Source organism: Protopterus annectens, chromosome 7.part0 (assembly GCF_019279795.1).
Source record: "Protopterus annectens isolate FY-2018-M chromosome 7.part0, PAN1.0, whole genome shotgun sequence".
Lineage (NCBI taxonomy): Eukaryota > Metazoa > Chordata > Ceratodontiformes > Protopteridae > Protopterus > Protopterus annectens.
Window position 1 is genome coordinate 1,064,442,049 of NC_056739.1, and position 20,669 is coordinate 1,064,462,717.

The 20,669-nt window shown below is 40.7% G+C and overlaps 1 protein-coding gene across 3 annotated transcripts in view; it reads left to right on the forward strand.

Annotated features, from left to right (window-relative positions):
* FBN1 (fibrillin 1) overlaps positions 1-20,669 on the forward strand; it is a 4,097,759-nt gene that overhangs the window by 2,124,011 nt on the left and 1,953,079 nt on the right. For all 3 annotated transcript variants that reach the window (XM_044077620.1, XM_044077621.1, XM_044077622.1), the window contains exon 26: positions 9,742-9,867. In XM_044077620.1, coding sequence (XP_043933555.1) covers positions 9,742-9,867 — 126 coding nt within the window. The remainder of the gene's footprint in view (positions 1-9,741; positions 9,868-20,669) is intronic.

Consider the following 20,669-nt stretch of genomic DNA (forward strand, 5'->3'; position numbering starts at 1 on the left):
TTATGCATTAATTATGAATGGCAGTATCAGCCATGTCAGGATCTACCAGTTTTTTAGTCAAACGGGTAACATTTTATTTTTATAAAGTGGCAGCTCTATGGTGTTCTTAACGTTTCAGTCATCAGAAATATATGGTCACTACCATGAAAATACAATGCATTATGGGATACATTCATTCTTAAATTGGCCCTGTTTATTTATTATTTATTTGACGTTTGTTTACTGGGATAGTCCAACTGGGCACAGGCCCATTTCCAGAGAAGGCCTGGGGGGAGAAGCCCCAAAAGATACAATTTACAAGAGTAAGTTGTAAACTTAATCAGTGGTAGTATAAATAGAAGACAACAAATTATAAATAATACATATGCAAAGTTAGACATAAAAACATGTATAAAGGAGCATAACTAGTTCATAAAAATAGGAGTAAACAATTGTTTCATGTATAAAACATCTAATCATGAATAATAATAATATTATATTATTATTATTATTATTATATAATCACTGTTGCTCAATAATTTTACAGTGGCAATGCATACACTATATATTCACAATGTATACAAACTCTAGCAGCTTTACTTTACTTATTGCCACACGTCTGCTTCAGTCCGTTAACGGCACTGTAGTCACAATAATGAAATAGGGGGCCTGGGTTCAAGTTGTAGTTACAGCTTGAACTTCTTTAGTGCTGTGCTACGTACACTGACTAGTATACATTCACACAGATATATATATATATATATATATATATATATATATGTATGTATAGTATAAAGCATATATGTGTGTGTGTAAAGCAATAATAGCTACTCTACTTCCAGTTTATATTTAAAAATTTTAAACAAACATGATTGATTTGAGTAATGCTGATATTGGAAACGGGGATTTGGCCAGATGGAGGTGAGCGATGGACACTTTATTAACAACTGGGCAACTTTGCAGCACTGTGAATTGTGTACTTGCACTGCAAATGTAAATATTTCCTTCTGTGTTGTCTTAAATGATTTTTTATTTTTATGGAATTGCAAAGAAAGAGGAAAAGGTAGTCGTATCTGTCTTCTCACTTCCCTTGCCAAACTTCTGAAAAGAGCTATATATAATCAAACTTCAGATTACCTCGTCAAAGACAGCATCCTCAGAAAGGATATCTCCTTGGCAGAAGCACGTTCCGATTGCTATTAAGAGTCAGACTGTATATTATTTTCTGGTTTTGTATGGATTAGGGACATCTAACAATTGCCCTGTTTGTGAATCTCTCCAAAGCTTTTAAACAAGTCAGTTAAGAGCCTACTTATTAACTGTCTTCACTTTTATGTCATTCTCCAAATGGTTTATCATACATCTTTCAGAATGTCCTATTGATTGTCAAAACTGAATCTAACCTTTCTTCCAAAGCATCTATTCTTATTGAAGTACTGCACTGACCAGTGTTTGGTCATGTTATTTATCTTCATTTTTTTACTCCACTTCAGTATGTGCTGGCGTCATCCTGTGATCTGGTGCATGCCCAAAAGAAAAGCTCCTCTCCTAAGGCAGAGAGTACACATTGAGCTACAGCACCTTAGTTTGAAAATAAAGTTCTTTAAAACTTTCAAACTGTAGCAAACCACTTATTCATTTTGTAGAAAGCAGTTGTTCCAGTGTATAGAACAAATGGAACACTACGGTGTTCAGTTTTGACTGCAAATTTAATGTCGTCCGATCATGCCCACAACACTTTGCACCTAGAGCAGCTGCCCCTTTTGCTCCACAGTAGCTACGCTACAACTTAATCATTTTCCACCACTATAACATACATTTGTCCAGTCCTACCCTTGAAACAGTTATTTAGTCATCTTCAGTTCTTTTGAAACCATCGGTTACCTACAAATTGATCTACTAAAAGATGTTATTGTTCTCACTCATGGACTGATTTCCAAATATTGATTTGGAGTAAAAGCAAAGTTGTGATCCTTGGTACCAATCCAATACTAGACTAACCTCCATTGCTGTTACTTCCTCCTTTCTAGCACACCAAAACAACCACATAGAAACCATTGTTTATTCAAATATCTGGCTAGTTACAGGGATCCATCTCTCTTTAATTGTAGTCATGCATATTAACTGCCTTAAGAACAAAAATCAACCAAACAAGCACTGTAATGTAGAGGGATAAAGCCTTAACCACAGTCCAGGTGGCCAAGGTTTGTTTGTCACTTGGGCATTTTTGAGTCTATGGGAGAGAGAGGTTATTCATCTTGGCATTCCTTGTGGAAAGATGTGGCCCAATAGCGAGGAATATCTTACAGAAGTAACAGGTGAACATGGGATGGGGGGTATCAAGGGGTAAGCCATAAGTGGAAAAAAATGCCCTGGTAGAAGCTATGTCATGACCACCTGAGACACACTTAGGTTCCATGCAGGCCTTAGATGTAGAGCAGAGATGGTCCAAGGGCTGCAGGAGAGGCTGGTATATCTCAGTGGATGGATGCACTGAGGTAATCCAGATGGAAAGAACCAGACAGGGGACACAGAAAGCAAAACATAAAAAAATCAACCAGAGGAGTTCCAAGATGGCTGCATAGTAAGCAGCAGCTTAATTACAGTTTTCCCAGTGTGAAAAATGCAAAATTATCAAAGAAAAGCTAGTAGAATTTATTAGTTTTGGTAGATTTCAGTTACTGGCAAGGAATTATACTGCCTGAATAACAGCAAAAGAGACATCTGTAGAAAGTAAGATAAAATCAACCAGAAAAGGAGAAGAAAAAGCTCTGGTTGGGAAAAATCTTGTAGCTGTTCAGCAGCAGTGATTCAAGTTTTAGCTTTAGTACAAAGGATAACTTCCAATAATTTAGAGGGAAAAAGTAAATAAATGCAGTCAGGTATATTTATAAGAAGAACGACGCTGGAGGAGTATGTAAATTTGAAAAGCAAAAGGATGGAAGAAGTAGAAAAAACTTTATTCATATGATTTGATAAAAATGCAGAAATCAAAGGCTAGAATGAAGGAAAGACTTATTGAACATGAGGCTTCTTAAAAAAATCTGTCTTAAAAATGGTAGGGTTAAAACTCAGAGCACAGAAAGAAAACCACAGTTCAGTCTTTTACTATACCAGAGAAACTGGAAGGAAGAGACTACATTAACTTTGTAAACATAAAAATAAACAAATAAGCTGGTGTTCCACAACAGGATTTGTTAGCTGAAGGGGAATATCAATTGTTTACTCCAAAATATGACCAATAAGAAAGAAGCCTAAACCTAAAGTCATATAGGCCTAGACCTAGACATAGAAGCCTAAACCTAAAAAATAATTTTATAGCTCAGGCCAGCATAAACATAGATCTAACCCCGGAAATTCTGGTCAACAGTTAATAGCATCCTTTACCCAGGCTCTCCCTCTAACACATCCCCCTACCCAAACACAACTCCTGAGGAAACAGCTACCCTACTTAATTCCCACTTTATTTCCTCCATCCAAAATCTCCTACCTTCTCAACCTAACTCCTCCTCCTTACCAGACCCAACACCCACCCCCAATACTACTTTTTTTTCCTTCAAGCCAATTCCCACTTCCTGCATTAAATCCCTACTGCAAAAACTCAAACCCTGCTCTCCCTCTACTGACAATTTACTTCCTACTTTCCTCAAACCTGCAGCTGACTCTATTGCCTACCCAGTGACTATATTAATAAATAGATCTATGCTAGAATCTACTGTTCCTACTCTATGCAAATCTTTCTACACTACCCCTCTCCATAAAGGAGGTAACTCCACTGACCCTTCCAACTATCAATTTATTGGCATTCTATCCCCTCTATCTAAGATACTAGAAAAATGTATCCATACACAGCTTCTTAATCACCTTCTCAATCACAACTTACTCACCCATACCCAACATGGTTTTCGCCCCTATCACAGCACAACTACTGCTCTACTGTCCTTCACTCACACCATTGCAGATCCCTGGACAATAATAAACTTACCTCCTGTCTCTTTCTAGACCTATCCAAAGCATTTGATACAATATCCCATCCTTTATTTCTATCTAAACTTGCCAACTTTCACCTATCCTCCTCCACCCTCAGCTGGTTTGCTAGCTATCTAGCTAGACGCGAATAATTTGTCAAATGGCTCTCCTCCTCTTCTCATTTCCTGCCTATCTCTGTTGGTGTTCCACAAGGTTCCATCTTAGGTCCCCTTTTATTCAACATCTTCACCAATGACCTCTTCACCTTTTGCAATCAGTCATCCCTCATAGGTTCATGACTCCACTATTATTTCTACAGCCAACAGCATCTCTGACCTACACTCTCTAACCCAAAAGGCTCTACTTTCCATCGAACAATGGCTTTAATCCTCAATCCCAAAAAGTAACAATACAACATCCCCACCTGACACCTACACTAAACTCTTAGGGGGGTCATTGTGTGATGAACCTGAGGCTAGACTCACCCTAGGACAAGCACTTCTCCTCTGTGCCACCCCAATTCTCACAAATATTCAGACAACTATCCTCCCAAACAAACACGCACCACTGTATTGCCTTAAAGTCTCTACAATGGCTGGAACTCCCACAACTACTACATCTCTACCAATCTGTCCATCTTTATCTCCTCCTCTCTCTATCTGCCCCTTCTCTCTCTCGGGCACTCAAATCAGCAATTGCTCGATATCTACCACCCTAATAAGTCAGTAGGTAAGCAACTCTAGAAACACTCTGTGGCCCAAGCTTGGAATAAACTTCCCCTGGACATACTCTGTATCTCTCACACTCCACTATTTAAAAAAGAACTGAAGACATATTTACTCAACTCCAGAACCTGTCCCTGCTATGACCCTACATAGCTCTCCCCTCCGCCCACACTCAATCACTCTCAGTTGATCCTATTCACACTCTTGACTCTCCCTCGTAGTAAAGCAACAAAGAATTTGTCCTGAGAAGAAGAAGGGAAAAAAAATTAAATTTATTTTTTCTTTCAATTATAATTACTGTTTGCTATTATTGTTTGTAGTACTTGTTTTCTTACTGTAATACCTCCTGACAAAATATCAGCAGTAGGGCAAAGTAAGGGAAATGATTATTTGCTGTACACCAGGCAAAAGAGAAGCAAACTTACCATTAGTTTTCCAAAGATAAATGCTTGAGTAACAGAAAAAAGCCCAAGAACTGACTAGATTACCTTGGACATGAACCAGAGGCCACTGTTGGTAGCTTAAAATGTAATGAAAGATGCCCAGCAACAGCGTAATTAAACAGGGGAACTGTAAAACTCAGTTCTATTACAGGCATGTAAAGCATTTTCTGGCTTGTTAAACTTGATTTCTGTATTAGTAGCTATTTTAGTTAGAGCCCAAAGCTGTTTTGTGAATTTCCTGTTTTTGCACTTAATTTTTATCATTTTTTTCTTAAAACTTGCATATTTTCTGTCCTTGACCTAGCACTCTTGTGTGGGGTCATTTACTACACTGTTATAACTTGATGATTGAACCTGAACCCTCTCTCTAAAAAAAAAAAAAACAAAAAAATCTTGCTTTTTTTCCCACTTTTGAGAGAGTAAAAAGTTCAGTTACAGGCTTGCTGTTCCTGAACTGTTTGAAAGTTTCTGTGAGGCCATTTTGCTTGGGCTGAAGGAGGGTCTCTGTGTTTATCAGTGGGAGTGACTAACATTGAGCAGCTTCCTGCCCCGGAGAGGTGGTTACTGACTTGAAACTGTAGTTTTATTGGCCACTGGGGTCATTTCCATAACTCCTTCATCTTCCTCTGGCTTGTTGGCTGTTGGTGAAGCCTCAAGAAGAGGAAAAAACGCTGAGAGAAGAAGGAGCCACTTTGAGATTTTTAAGTATTTTTCTCTGTTTATTTGCTAAGTTTTAGCTTGAGCATTTTCTGGCTTGTTAAACTTGATTTCTGTATTAGTAGCTGTATTTAGAGCACAACCAAAAGCTGTAAAAAAAAATCTTTGCTTTTTCCCACAAAAAAAAAAATCTCTTTTTTTCCCACTTTTCTGTCTCTGTGTTTATCAGTGGGAGTGACTAACATTGAGCAGCTTCGAGAGGTGGTTACTGACTTGGTTTAGGGCAGTGACTTGTGGTTTGTTGGCCAATTTGGGTCATTTCCTGTCTTATCCAGGTCCTACCCCAAAAGGCAACCCCCTATTTCGGCCACCACTCCCCCGAATCTTTTTAAAGTTTTTTTTGTCTATTCCTTCTAGCATGTCGGGGATCAGTTGCTCATAGGACTGGCAAGACCAGTCAGATGATTCAGTCATTGTCCACGCTGGTGTAAACGACCTGAGACAGAGACATTGAGGAGCTCTCTGATTATGTAGCCCAGACAGGTATGACCCTGACCTTGAGCAGCAATACAGAGATAAGATGATCAGCTTTAACAATTGGCTTAAACACTGGTGTAAAGGTAATGCTGCTCAATCAATGCCAGTCTAAAATCTCAAAATGCACTTTTCGAGGCCCCCCGGCGCTTATTTTGGTTTTATTTCATATCATGCCGGCCCAAAATCTGGACAATACCAAAAGAAAGGAGGGGGTATCATATTCATCAAGGACACCCCACACCTCAAGACTGGTGGCCAATTAACCAGCAAGACTGACTGCTCTGCAAATTGTAGCATGTTACAGGCCCCTCACACAAACTCAGGAACCTCATGGCCCTTTCCAGAAAACACTAGAGGGATAAATGTATCACCAAACAAATATAGACTGGGAACACTACTCAAAGCCAAACACCCTAGCCCAAAAGTTCCTATCACGAACATGGGAGCACAATGTTCAACACGGAGGTGTACCCCTCTAAAACCAGAGTAAAAGAGAACTTCTCAAAGCTGACTTCACACTTCTAAAGACTAGTGTGGTCTCCTCCCCAAGCAAACAAACTCTTTGTACCAAAGGCAAGCATCGGTAAGACACCCTTGATATAAATAAAAACTAAGAGCTCTCTATAAAATCATCCAAAAAATTTAAAGACTCAAAAAACAACAATCATAAGGCCTTTTAGCTATAGTTAGAAACCTGGGAGGAAACCCCAGATATGCTCAGAGCTAGTTCAAAGCTGACAGGTTCAGTGCAAACTCTCCCCCCTCCCCAAAGGAGAGATAAAACATCTCAGCCCCCAAGAGAGAACTGCTCTCCAAAGCAAAAAACACAGCATCCATGGGACCTGATGGAATTTGCAGACTTTGCTGCTGGCGCATGTCAGACTCTCAAAGCCTGTCACAAGTGGTGTCCCACAGATCTCAGTCCTGGGCCCTCTTGTTTGGCATCTACTTTTCCGAAGTACAAGCAAACATGGTGCAGAGCCACGCTCCTAAAGTTAAATGCCAAAAATACCCATGTAGCTAAAGTAGTTAGGAAGACCTTCTACATTGCCCACCTTATCGTGAAGGGATTCTCATCTAGATGCCCCATCGAATGTATCTGACCCGACACTTGCAGCAATTCAGTCACCGCGCTTGGCTCAGAGGGTGACCTTTGCCTAACATACAAGGTCAAACCCAGATTTGATTTGATGAATATGCTACCTCAAAATCTAGATCCATCAGAGAGCCAAGGGCGGAGGAGACTTAAAAACCTTGACACATATTAATAGGGGCGGCTGGAGGGATAGATTGAACCTATGAAAAAGTGGAAGTTTCTTGCATTTTCAGTTATTAAGACTAGGACCCTACAGCTGCAAGCAAGTATTATATACTTGTAAAGGGAAATTGATAAGCAGTTGCTGTGGAAATGAGTAGTTGTACAAGATATTATTCTTCTTTTATTGTTCCCTCAATTTCCATTTATTTCTATGTAATTTGCTCTTCTCTTTTCTAATGATCACTCTTCCATTTTTTTATCTGTTTTATGATATTCAGTACATCAAATACAGTTGGTTTAGACTTTGATTTCCATTGTCTAGTAATTACGTTTTTGGCAACCAGCAGAATTAAACGTCAAGGCCGTACTATGTCTAGACAATTCAGATCCTGTGCCCCACCTCAAACAAATTATTTCCTTACTTACAGACATTTGCTCACTCAGTATTTCTGACTAGTAGAGAATTGTTTAAATCTGCCAAGTCATTATAGTCCCAAAACATATGTTCGCAGTTACCTATTTCTTCCCCATCACACTTCCAACAGTTGCTGTCTACCTGAGGAAAAATAATTTGAAGTCTGCTTGGGATATAACAATACCTATTCAAACCCTTCCAAGCAAAGATTCTAAACCTTCTGGACTGTGTTGCATACTTACTAGCAATCCATATGCACTCCTAATTTTCTCTTGTAAAATTTTTGAGAACCAGAGGGAAAAATGTGAATGATAATTAATAAAGAGTTGAAGGAATTTATTTGGTAGAGGAAGGAGGTGAGATTTGATTGGGATAACCTGATTCTTCCCATAGAGCAAGGTGGTTTAACATTACCTGATTTGAGTGGTAGTTTAGAGCTACTTAGTTAAGAAAACATTTAAATGTAGAAGTGCTTGATGATTCATATGGAAAAAGGATTGACTTAATGAATATATGTGGGTATAATTATGACAGTTAAAATATGTTCAAGTTATAATATCCATATGAAATGGTCATGCAATTAAATTCTTAATCCTAAATGAAAATACTAAGTTAAAATTTCACTTTCTTATTTCTTCTTTGTAGAGTTATAAAACCCTGACTATGGCCCAGATGACCCTGTTTTTGAGTAGTTGCTGAAGCACTGAAAGTTCCAGGTAGGGGGATAGTAGGGGTGAGTGGCAAGATCAACTCACCTATTCCTGGATACAGGTAGTGACTGCTCCTGAATAGGTGTGTTTTAACATCGATGGAGGTTTGTGTGACAGCCACTGACTGGGGGAACATAGGTTTTGGAATCCCAAACAAGTGACAGTAGTCCTTGGGCATGTGCATAGGATCATGCACTTATCTAGGGAGAGCATTCCTACAATGTCTATTTTGCCCGTATGGTACAGTGTATGGTAGAGTTAGGGCAGGCAAAAGAGCTTCCTCTACCTACAACACAATGATGCAGGTCTCTGTTAGAGGGAGAACCTGCCTAATGAGGCTAGATAGATAGATCTCATCTTGAGTTCCCTGCTGGATTGATAGGCCAGAATCACTCAGAAGGATAGAGGACCCTTCGTCAGAGGAAAAAAATAGAATGATGTGTCTACTTTGAGCCTTATTCAGGCTGGGACAAGGCAGATGTAGTCAGTCATGGCTGGGGACTTACACCTGTATGGCTGTTAGCTGAAGCAGGAGTATATGTGGGAAGACACAAAGGCACCCTCATGGCTGCCTGGACTACAGCCCCCTTTGAGCAGCTCTCGCTCAAAGCACAGGTGAAATGTCAGGGTAGGTGTATGAATGAGAATGTCTGAGTTGGGAAAGGTTGATGTTTGCAAGCACAAAGGCAAAAAGCATGTAACAAATTAAAAGACGTAATTTTTAATTATCTGTTTAACAGTTTTGTAGTCTTGTAGCTGATACTGAATAAGGACACCCCGGCCTGTCTCAGCAAAATGTTTGCCTGATAAACTATTTGAAGAGATGTGCAAAATATCTCATAAAATGAATGACTGTACATCATTATTTTGTAAAGATATGTGTATTTTGGCTGTCTCAATAATATAAACAGTTTCCTTGGAAAATGCATTAATAGCAAGAAATCTTATTCGTATAGCATACAGTATAAGATGTAAATATTTCACTGTCAGTTATTAAATTCAGGAAGTGTTAGTTTTCCTTACATTTCTTGTTTTACTTCATTTATAGATATCAATGAGTGTAAAATGATTCCCTCGCTGTGCACTCATGGGAAGTGCAAGAACACCATAGGGAGTTTCCACTGCAGGTGTAACAATGGATTTGCACTAGATTCTGAAGAACACAACTGCACAGGTATGTTTTTTAAGTTAAATTATACATGTTTTGAATATTTTTGCAAGTCTAAATTTTCTTTCTAATTAAAAACATTGCATTTGTTTTTTTCTATTAAGTTCAGTAGAAGCATGTTGGAGAGCGGGAGGTTTAGAGTTGTGGTGTTGTTTTTACTTGATTTCATCTAGATATGTTGGGCAGGCCAATGTCATTGCCATTCTTTAAGCTCAAGTTGAGGTTTATTGTGGCACTTATTTCCAAAGCACTTCACAATTTCTTTCACCCAGTCAAAGTATAATTATGTATAAACTTTAAAATAATGCAGCAATTTGCAAAAGCAATTCCTGATGATTCTTTCATTCTGATGCAAACAATAACAATAATGTAACAAAAACACTGTTATAAAAAATTAGTAAAGATGTGGACCAAATATTGCAACACCACCAGATGTAACCACTGTGATACCTTAAATAAGCTATAGTTCAAAACAGCAGTAGAAACTGCATGTGATAATCCAAGTCCAGAAACACTAAATAGGAGGTGTAGCCTCATTCAAACATAAAAGTTTATATGTTTATCAAATAATTGCCAAAAGAATATAATCTCTGGCTAAGTAACGTCTTAAACAGTCAGAGTATCTCATAGTTCAAAACAGTGCATTGTCATTGGAATAAAGTGGATGGAAACAGATCTTCAGTTCCTCCAGCAATCTCTTCATCACCTCACTTTGAATTGTACTACTACTTTTTCCATTGCAACCACAACAAAAGCACAAACATGGGCAACAAACACCAACTCCAGCACTAGTCTTTCTTTCCATCTTGTCCTTAATCAACAAAGATTGTCGGGGCACAGAAGCAACAAACATATTTCTTTGTTGTCATTTTATTACCTTTAATTTCTTTATCAGAGGTAATATTCAGAGATATTAAAAGTTCTATAAAAGATGGTGAGGTGGATTTCTTCCACTTTCTTGGTAATTACTTTTTCTAGCTGCTGCTAGTTGACTTCAAAGTAGAAAGCATTGATCCTTATTAATATATGAAAATTTTGGTGTATTGTATAAAACTCAAGTCACCTAATATTTCAGGTTAGCCTGTCCAAAACAGTTGTGTAAATACTTTAATAAATTTTTTCCAGAATTTGGATAACAAAGTGCATTCAAAAACCATATGCTCCTGTTCTGCTTTACTCTGTAAGCTGTTACTCCAGGATATATTATTAGATTTATTACTATAATTTCCAATTTATCTGGCACATGAAAAGTCCAATGCAAATATTTCCAGATGAAAATTTTCCAAAAGGAGGGAGTTGTTCTTTTTGACACTGACTATATTAATAAAAATATGTCTTTATCTTTCATTCCTGTATCTTTTTATTAAGTGAAGTTCTCCAAAATGATCCCAGTACAGACTCCCTGAGATGAATTACAATCTTGAATAAATCAGACAAAATTAAATAATTTTTATTAGTTAATATGAAACTGATATATTTTAGTAATTTAATGTCTGGAGTACCTTTGTGTTGTTGAGATAAAAATGTGAGTACTTTGTTTATTTATCTAATCTGCATGTATTAAGTTATATTTAGGTTCATAGGTTCATAGGTTCATACTGGGCTATCTGCCCTCGGGCATTTATAAGCCTAGCCCAGAGTTTTGTGGCTTTTGCCACCCCTTTAGTTTGAAGGATAATATGCCAATTATTTTGCTGTGCCTCTGTCAAGCAGTGACACTGAGGTTATCCCTGGGGTATACCTGCGATCTCCCATCCATTGGTCAAGATTTCTCTTGTACAAAGCCAGCGAGGTGCTCTGCCTCACATGTACCGGGATTTTGTTCCACAGCATAGGGAGTCTCTGGGTGATGAATCTGTCCTTCCAGCACGTCCTATTAATAGCCGTGTTAAGGTTTAAGTCTCTTGCCCTTGTAGTTCTGATGGATTTAGATTTTTTGAGGTGAAGCATGTTCATTAATTCCGGGTTGGACATGGCCTTGTATGTCAGGCACAGGTCTCCTATGAGCAGACGGTAAGCGACTGAATAGAGCTGGAGTTCCTTCAGTCGGGCAGCATAAGACATATTTTTGAGACCCTTTATCCTTTTGGTGAGGAACTTCTGGGGCCTTTCCAATTGCTGCAGGTGTCGGGTCAGATACATTCCGAATGGGGCATTGTACTCAGTCATTGGTCTGATGAGTGATGAGTACAGGGGAACGATGACCTCCCTTGATCTAGATGTGAATCCCTTCATAATCAGGTGGGCAATGTAGAAGGTCTTCCTAACTACTTTGGCAACATGAGTGTCAAACGAAAGGTTACTGTCAACCTGGGTCCCCAGATCCCTGATAACCTCTTCGTGCTTAGTGGATTGCCACCTATATGGTAACTAGGTGTAACCTTGTTTTTCCCGAAGGGTATGACTATGCATTTTTTGGCATTTAACTTTAGGCCATGGCTCTGGCACCAGTTATCCGTTTCTATGAGACCCTTCTGAAGGATGTCTGTGTCAGATGGGTTTTCAACTATGGTGCCTAGTTTGCAGTCATCTGCAAACTTTGTCAGCCATAATCCTCCTGTGTTTGCTTGTACTTCTGAAAAGTAGATGCCGAACAAGAGTGGGCCCAGGACTGAGCCCTGTGGGACACCACTTGTGACAGGCTTGGAGTCTGACATGGCGCCAGCAACTCTGACCCTGTGGGTTCTGTCACTTAGCCAGTTTGCAACCCATCTTGTGACGTATGGGTTTTCATTTAGGCTGGTTAGTTTTTCAATGATACCCGAGTGGGGTATTGTGTCGAAAGCCTTTGTCAGGTCAAGGTAGGCTGTGTGGACTGCCTTGCCCTCGTCAATGGTCTTGGTGACTGTTTCAAAAAAGTCAACCAAGTTTAAAAGGCATGATCTGCCCTTGACAAAGCCAAACTGGGTTGGATCCAAAGTATGCAAGTCCCCTATGTCTTTATTTATGAGTTCCATTATGATCCTCTCCATAGCTTTGCAGACCAGGCTTGTCAAGCTGATGGGTTGGTAGTTTCCGGGGTTGGTGGAGGCACCTCCTTTGTGAAGTGGGACCACCGTTGCCGTACGCCACTCCTTGGGTACGTATCCTGAGGTGAGGCTAAGATTAAACAGCTGCCCTAACTGCGGGTTTAATTCCTCATTGAGTTCGTGGAGCACACAACCGGGGACACCATCTGGTCCCATGGATGCTGTGTTTTTCGCCTTGGAGAAAGCAGTTCTCACCTGAGCATTTGAGATGTTTGGGGGACTACAATCCTCTAGTATAGATATCTCTCCTTTTGTGGGGGAGGGGGGAGAAATTTGCACTGAACCTGTTAGCCAGTATGTTGGCAATGTCTGTAGGTTCAGTGATTTTTACATCATTTTGAACTAATTCTGAGCATATCTGGGAGTTTCCTCCCAGATTTCTAACATAGTTAAAAAAGGCCTTATGATTGTCTTTTGAATCCTTAGCGATTTTTCTCTCAAAATTTGCCTTTGATGATTTTATGAGAGATCTTAGTTTTTTACTTATAATGATCAAGGGTGTCTTCCCTTTTACAGATTTTGCTCTATCTTGTAGTAGCTTCTTCCTTTTGTTGTAGAGCTTGTTTATGTCTGGGGTCCACCAGACTGGACTTTTGCCTTTGGTACAAAGAGTCTTTGTTTTGTTTGGGATTGCCTGATCCATGCAGTCCTGGAGGTGCTGGTAGAAGGCATTTGTAAGTGATTCAGCGGTTTGAGTAATGGTTTCCACTGGCTCGGGGGCCTTGAAAGAGACCACACCAGTCTTTAGAAGTGTGAAGTCGGCTTTTGAGAAGTTCTTCACTGTGGTCTTTTTTATCTGGGGTGGAGGCGGGATGTGGACTTCCAGTGAGATTAGTTTATGATCTGATCTCACCAATGATGGGTATACTTCTGGTGTTGAACATTGTGACCCCATGTTCGTGATGATGAGATCTAGTATGTTTTCTCCTCTAGTGGGGATGGTGACTAGTTGTTCCATGGCATTTGAGTTTATGAACTCTAGGAACCTTTGGGCTAGAGTGTTGGGGCTTGAGTAGTGATCCCAGTCTATATTTGGATAGTTGAAATCACCCAGTATGATGGTGTTTGGGGATACATTTATCCCCTCCAGTGTTTTCAGGAAAGCTGTGTGAGGTTCCTGAGTTTGAGAGGGTGGCCTGTAACATGCTACAAACTGCAGAGCAGTCTTGCCTATGGTTACTTGCACCTGGATGGTCTCCGATGCATCGTGCGTTGCCACCAACCTTGAGGTGAGGGTGTCTTTGATGAATATGGACACCCCCCTCCTTTCTTGGTGATGTCCGGATTTTAGGGCCAGAATGCATGATTTGAGGTAAAACCTGATAGTGCCGGGGTGCTCTCAGGAGCCTTGAACCAGGTTTCAGTCACAGCACAGACATCGATGTTCTCCATACTGAGAAGGGCTTCGAGTGCATGCATCTTGAGGTTGAGACTTCTGGCATTGAGCAGTATTACCCTTAGTTTTTTTCCTTTTTTGTGATCTAGGGTGGTAGGTTTAGAATTTGAGCCTTGCCTAAAAAAGACACTATGGGGGTGGCAAGAGCCTTTGCCAAAATCCGGAAGCCCAGGGGTGACAGGTGCAAGCCGTCCCTTGCAAAGCAGCGTGGCTTGTCCAGCATGTCATCCCAGGCAGACAAACATTAGATCCCCTTTGAATGACACCATAGTTTAAGCCAATTATTAAAGCTGATCATCTTGTCTCTGTATTGTCTAATGATATTATCTGTTCTTAGTTTATTATTTACTGAATAAATATATCACCAGGTAATATCACCAGGTAATGCTTTTTTTTCTTTTCTATTCATCATGCTATCAAATCTAGCCTTTTCAATAAATCCTGAGGTTGTACAAATGTAGTATAATGTAAACTTCCATTTATTTTAGATTGGAATATTTGTATGTAAAAATTTTAAATGTTTAGTTACATATTTTGATTTTGTTGATGTACTTATTTATACTGAAGGCAACTTGTGATGTATATCCACATTTTGTGATTCATTATTTTTATATTTTGCTCTGATATGTTTCCTTTTTAGTCATTGCATACGCATTAATGTAATTGTTTCCTTTTTCAATTATAAATGTTAATCAGTCCATAGGTTCATAGGTTCATACTAGGCTATCTGCCCTAGGGCATTTATAAGCCCAGCCAGAGTGTGTTTGGCTTTCGCCACCCATTTTAAATTAATTTTGCTATGCCCTTTTTCGAGGTTAGTATACTGTGCCTCTGTCTAACAGTGACACAGAAGTGATACCCGGGGTAAACCTACGATCTCCCATCCACTCATCAAGATTCCTCTTGAAGAGAGTCAATGAGGGACTCTGCCTAAATTGGACTGGGATTTTATTCCAAAGTGAAGGGAGCCTCTGGGTTATGAATCTGTCCCTCCAGCATGTCCTATTTATTTCAGTGCTGAGGTTCAAGTCTCTCGAGCGCGTAGCTCGATGGGATTTGGATTTTCTGAGGTGCAGCATGTCCATTAATTCCGGGTTGGATATGGCTTTATACGTCAGGCACAGATCGCCTCTGAGCAGGCAGTATGCCATTGAGTAGAGCTAGAATTTCTTTAACCGGGCAGCATATGGCATCTGTTTGAGCCCTTTGATCCTCTTGGTGAGGTACTTTTGGGGTCTTTCCAGTTGCTGCAGGTGTCTGGTAAGGTACATCCCAAAAGGGGCATTGTACTCAATTATGGGCCTGATGAAGGATGAGTAAAGAGGCACGATGACCTCCCCTGATCTAGATGTGAATCCCTTCATGATTAGGTGGGCTATATAAAATGTTTTTCTAACCACTTTGGCCACGTGGTTGTCAAATGAGAGATTGCTATCAACTTGAGTCCCCAGGTCCCTAATTACTTCTTCCGTACTTAATGGATTACCACCTATGTGGTAATTTGTGGGCACTTTGTTTTTGCCAAAGGGGATGACTATACACTTTTTGGCGTTTAGCTTGAGGCCATGGCTCTGGCACCAGTTGTCTGTTTCAATGAGGCCCTTTTGGAGGATGCTTGTGTCGGCTGAAGAGTCGATTATGGCGCCCAGTTTGCAGTCATCTGTGAAATTGGTCAGCCACAGTCCTTCCGTGTTGGCCTGTACCTCCGAGAAATATATACCGAACAAGAGAGGTCCCAGGACTGAGCCTTGTGGGACACCACTTGTAACTGGTTTGGAGTCTGACATGGCTCCAGCAATTCTAACCATGTGGGTTCTGTTCTTGAGCCAGTTTGCAACCCATCTAGACACATAGCCCAGTGTAATATTCATTTAAATACTGAGATATGAGCAGTTTGAGTACCTTATAATTTACACCACCATTTTCTCAAGTTCTAATGTGGCTTCTAGCCTTTTTTATGTCAAAGAAATGTGATGCTTAATTTGTTTATTATTCTTGTATGTCTTGTACTGGGGGATAATGTAGTCGTTTAAATTACATGTGGCATTTTGGGTAATGTGGTCTGTTTTCAAAAAGGAATGTATATTGAGGTAATTTATAAGGGTAACACAACATTCACCTCGATAACCATTTGGAATTCAGGAACAGCCCTAACATGGTGCAACACTATGCTTTAGCACAAAGATGTGCAACACCATGTAGATATGGCTACGTGGCCATGTTGAATGCTAATGAGACAGTGCAGAGGAAAGTCGTATGGTAATTAGCTGTGTGCTCTTTTCCCTGGAACTGCCACCAGGAAGGCATATTCATGTTGAGCAAATTTGGAAAAAACTCAGTCATGAAGATCAGCATAAGTGACCCCACCATGTTGTAGTACTTATCTACCATACACAAAACCAGTACAGGAATCAACGGTAGGAGGAGCCATTAGATGACAGAGATAACTCTAAATTTAAGTACCACGATTGCCTCTGTGGCACTGTAGGAAAGAGAGGTGGGGGGTGACCACTAAACACCTGGGATAATTTTAAACCGGAAAATCATAATACCATCTATGGCACACCGGGGTTTAGGGGTGGGGAGAAACACTAGCCACCAGGGAAACTGCAGTTATGCCATACCAATACTTATAGCAGTACAGGCATCATGGGGTGGGGGAGGGACACTAGCTTCTAGACATATTTCTGTCGTGCAGTAATGGCACTTAAACTGTTACCGGGATGGGGGTGGAGATAAACACTGGAGACGAGGGAATATTCTTAACCATTTTTCCTTAATGGCACTTCTTCTAGTAAGGGGATCAGGGGGATGAAATTATTAGCTGGGGGAGGGCAGAGAAGTCAGAGACAGGTTTGAATGCGTACTTGTGAGTGTGGGAGACTGTCTGTGGGGGGAATACCAGTGTCTGTACGAGCAGCAGCTAACTACTCAGACATGTATACCGGCAGTGATCTGCAAGGATTGGAAGTAGCCACAATTCAGAGATATGCAAATTAGAAAATAATGAGGTCTTTCCTCATCCCAGCTAACATGTTTCTGTATCTCAAAATACCGCACTATGGGAACCGGGCCTTTCTAGCATGAACTGTATGGCTCACATTAGGTCTCATCATGAATTCCCAGGTATGTTGTTTCATTTCAGTATTATTCAATAATTACAATTAACATTTCAATAAGTTGATCATGCTTGATTTGAATTATTGTATTTATTTTATATATTCCAGTAATTCACAAATATTTTAACTGATTATTGTTGCAGTAATAGTTGATTTTTTTATGTAACTAATTTATAATTTCATGTTAGAGTATTAGTCTTATCATTAAATTTCAGAGTAGACATATGTCCAGTTAAGTTTAATGATTTATCTAAGTTTGTTAACAATGTCTTGTTATTTGTTAATGTTAAAAATGTATTGATGGGTTCGGGCACTTCCTCAGCCTTCACTTCGTACTGCTACTTTCGAGTCGGCAGGCCCATATCCCATGCATGATGCAAGGTAGGCAAACAAGATCTACGTTTGATCTCGTTTGATGGTCCTCCTTTTACCAAACCCTGGTATAAGTCCTTTACTTTTTTTATTTTTAGCCCCTTTTTACAAAAAACCTTTTACAATTTAGTTTTATTTTAACCCCTCTTTTTTTTAAAACTTTCTGAGTCCTGTCTTTCCCTTTTTAGTCAGTCTTTCTTTCACCCATCACCCCCCCTGTTAGGTGTGTGTGTGTGTGTGTTATATTGACCTTTTTTAGGTAAATTTAATTTAATTTCTTGGGTGTGTTGTGTGTGTGTGTTTATCACCATGTCTAAAGAAAGGGAGCTTTTAAGCCCCTCCTCCACACTTACCTCAGTTCCTCCTTTGACTCTACCTCAGAGTTTGGGTTGGGGTCTTGGGGAATAGTTTCTGCTAGGGCTGAGGGACTATACCCCCATCGCTCTCTTCAGCTTCTCTCTATCTCTCTTGAGACCTTCCTTAGAAGGATGCGGGTGCCGGGCTTCCTAGTCTCCCTCGAGGGTGGTAGCATGGGACCCTTATCCGAGCCTCTTCCCTTTGGAGCCCCGGCCCTTGTGAGCCTCGCTCCGACATCTTCCCTCGAGCCCCCACCGGTGGGTCCTGGGGTCCCTCTAGTTCTTGGGCGGGTTCTCTCGGACCTTCTGCTGGGAGGCCGAGGTAGGAATGTGCTGTGCTGGCCTGCCACTGGTCTCAGCAGTCTGTTCCTCCTGCCTCCCTCCATGCTGCTGCCTGTTATCATCTGCCACTTCTCTTGCTCCAGGACCCAGAGATCCTCCCGACTGCTCCTGACTCCTGTAGCCCTGCCCTGCTATTGGGGCCTTCTAAATTCCTTACGGCCCTTGGAGGTGCATGCTTGTCCGCGCTGGTGCCTGCCCGGTGGCGGCAGCCAGAACTTAACCACTCCTATATCTATCCTCTCCTCTAATAACTAGGTATGTGGGATGATATGGTATATGGTAAAGTGGATGTTTGCTTCTTTGCTTTGCTCTATTGTTTTATTGAACTACCTTCTACGCTTCAGACCTCAAGAGGTTATCATAGGAGCTGGGTGTGAGTGAAGGCCAGCTACTGGGGCTGGGGGAAAAAAAAAAAATCACAAAGCTGCACAAGACCACCATGCTCAAAACTCTCTCCTTGGCGGCGGCTGATATCATATGCTGATGGTTTGATGGGGACAGCAGTACAGGTGTGGCTCTTCTTAAAACTACTAAAAAAAGCCATTCAGCCAGTTATCCAGATCATCACAGATACTCAGGAGTCCAAGGCAAGGGTTGGTCCCCAGCGGGAACCCTGGGGAGAATATTGGATCTCAGCAGACTCTCTCACAATCTGTCTGGAAGACAAGATTCGAATAGTCACTCTTCTCAGTCAAATGCCCCCTTCTTACAGAAGGGACAACTGATGTGCTCAATAGATCTTCAGGATCATTGGTCTCACCAGCCCCAGAGTGTTCACCAAATGCATGCAGTGCAGTGGGCTCACCTGTGTCACCACACGGATGCCTCCGGGTGGGGGGGGGGGCAGGAGCAGATGATGGTGGTTCATGGGACGTGCGAACGTGCGGTACCACCTGCACATAAATGTCCTAGAGATGAGAGCAGTGCTTTTAAGGCCAAACAAACAATGCCCAGACTTCTTCTCTCTTCCCTCTGTCAGGAGCCCCCAGAGAGGCTCTGACACAAGTTGGCCCCCAGGGACTTTTATGCCTCCCTCCTTTTTCCTGATCCTCAAGTTATCCAGAAAGCTACATTCTTATTTTCCCTGGTTGGCACATTCCAAATTTGGTTTTTTTCCATGATCACCTTTGTGACAGTGCCAGTGCACCATCTGCCAGATCTTCCCAGTGCACCAATCGGCAAGCGTCTATCCCTTCTCCTATCCTTCTCTCAACCTCACAGCATGGTTGCCCTTCCTCCTTCCTTAGCCAGGCTTCCTTTGATCTCAACCCTGTCATGGTCACTTCTTTAAAATCCTCTACCAGGAGGATTTATACAATAAAGCAAAGCGTTCTCTTGTTGGGCTAAAGCCAGAATATTGATCCTTCGCCTCCCCCAAGTTCTTCACTTTTTGTTTCTTCTAGGAGATTTTTTTCATGGCAGCTGCTCGCTTCTTCCCACAGTTAGAGTTCAATTGGCTGCATCTCGAACTGAAAGGAATTTTCCTGCTAAGCCTCCAATCAGGAATCCTCCTCCTCAATGGGATCTAAATTTAGTGCTGACATCCTCTTTTTTTCCCCCTTGAGCCAGCTGTTTCTGCTCTTAAAAATTTCTTCTCTTGGAAGACATTATTCTAGTAGCTATTGGGTCTTTCACAACAGAGTATCATATCATTGAGAACTAATCCCTTTTGCCTAAGGTAAGCCTCAAAATCTGATCTGAATCAATCCATTCCCTGTATTTTTTTTTTCCAAACTATTCAAACAGATCGAACAAAAAAACTACATTATCTTGTCCACCGCCAACAAGACTGAAGCTGAGCTTAGCAGAAGCCGAGAGAAGAGATCCCCCGAAACCATCAAAGAAGAGAAGGAAGAGAGAAGACAAAAACATGGTTATGGTAGGTACATAACTTCTTATTATATATCATCAACAAATAAAATCTTGGATTCAGTTTTTTTTTTATTTAAAGCTATATCTTTGAGGATGTTGTTTTGTCTTATTGTATTTGCTAATGGTTCACTGGCTAAAGCAGTGATCATCATCATCATCAACTTCCCTTTTTCCCATTTTTTTTTCTTTATGGGGTTGTGGTGTTGCTTCTGTTGTCACCACCTCACTTGATTCAGAGCTTCTCTCTGAACTTCGACAATTCATGCATAACTGTCATAGGTCTTCTCCTACATATTCCACCCATCTCTCTAATGGACATCCT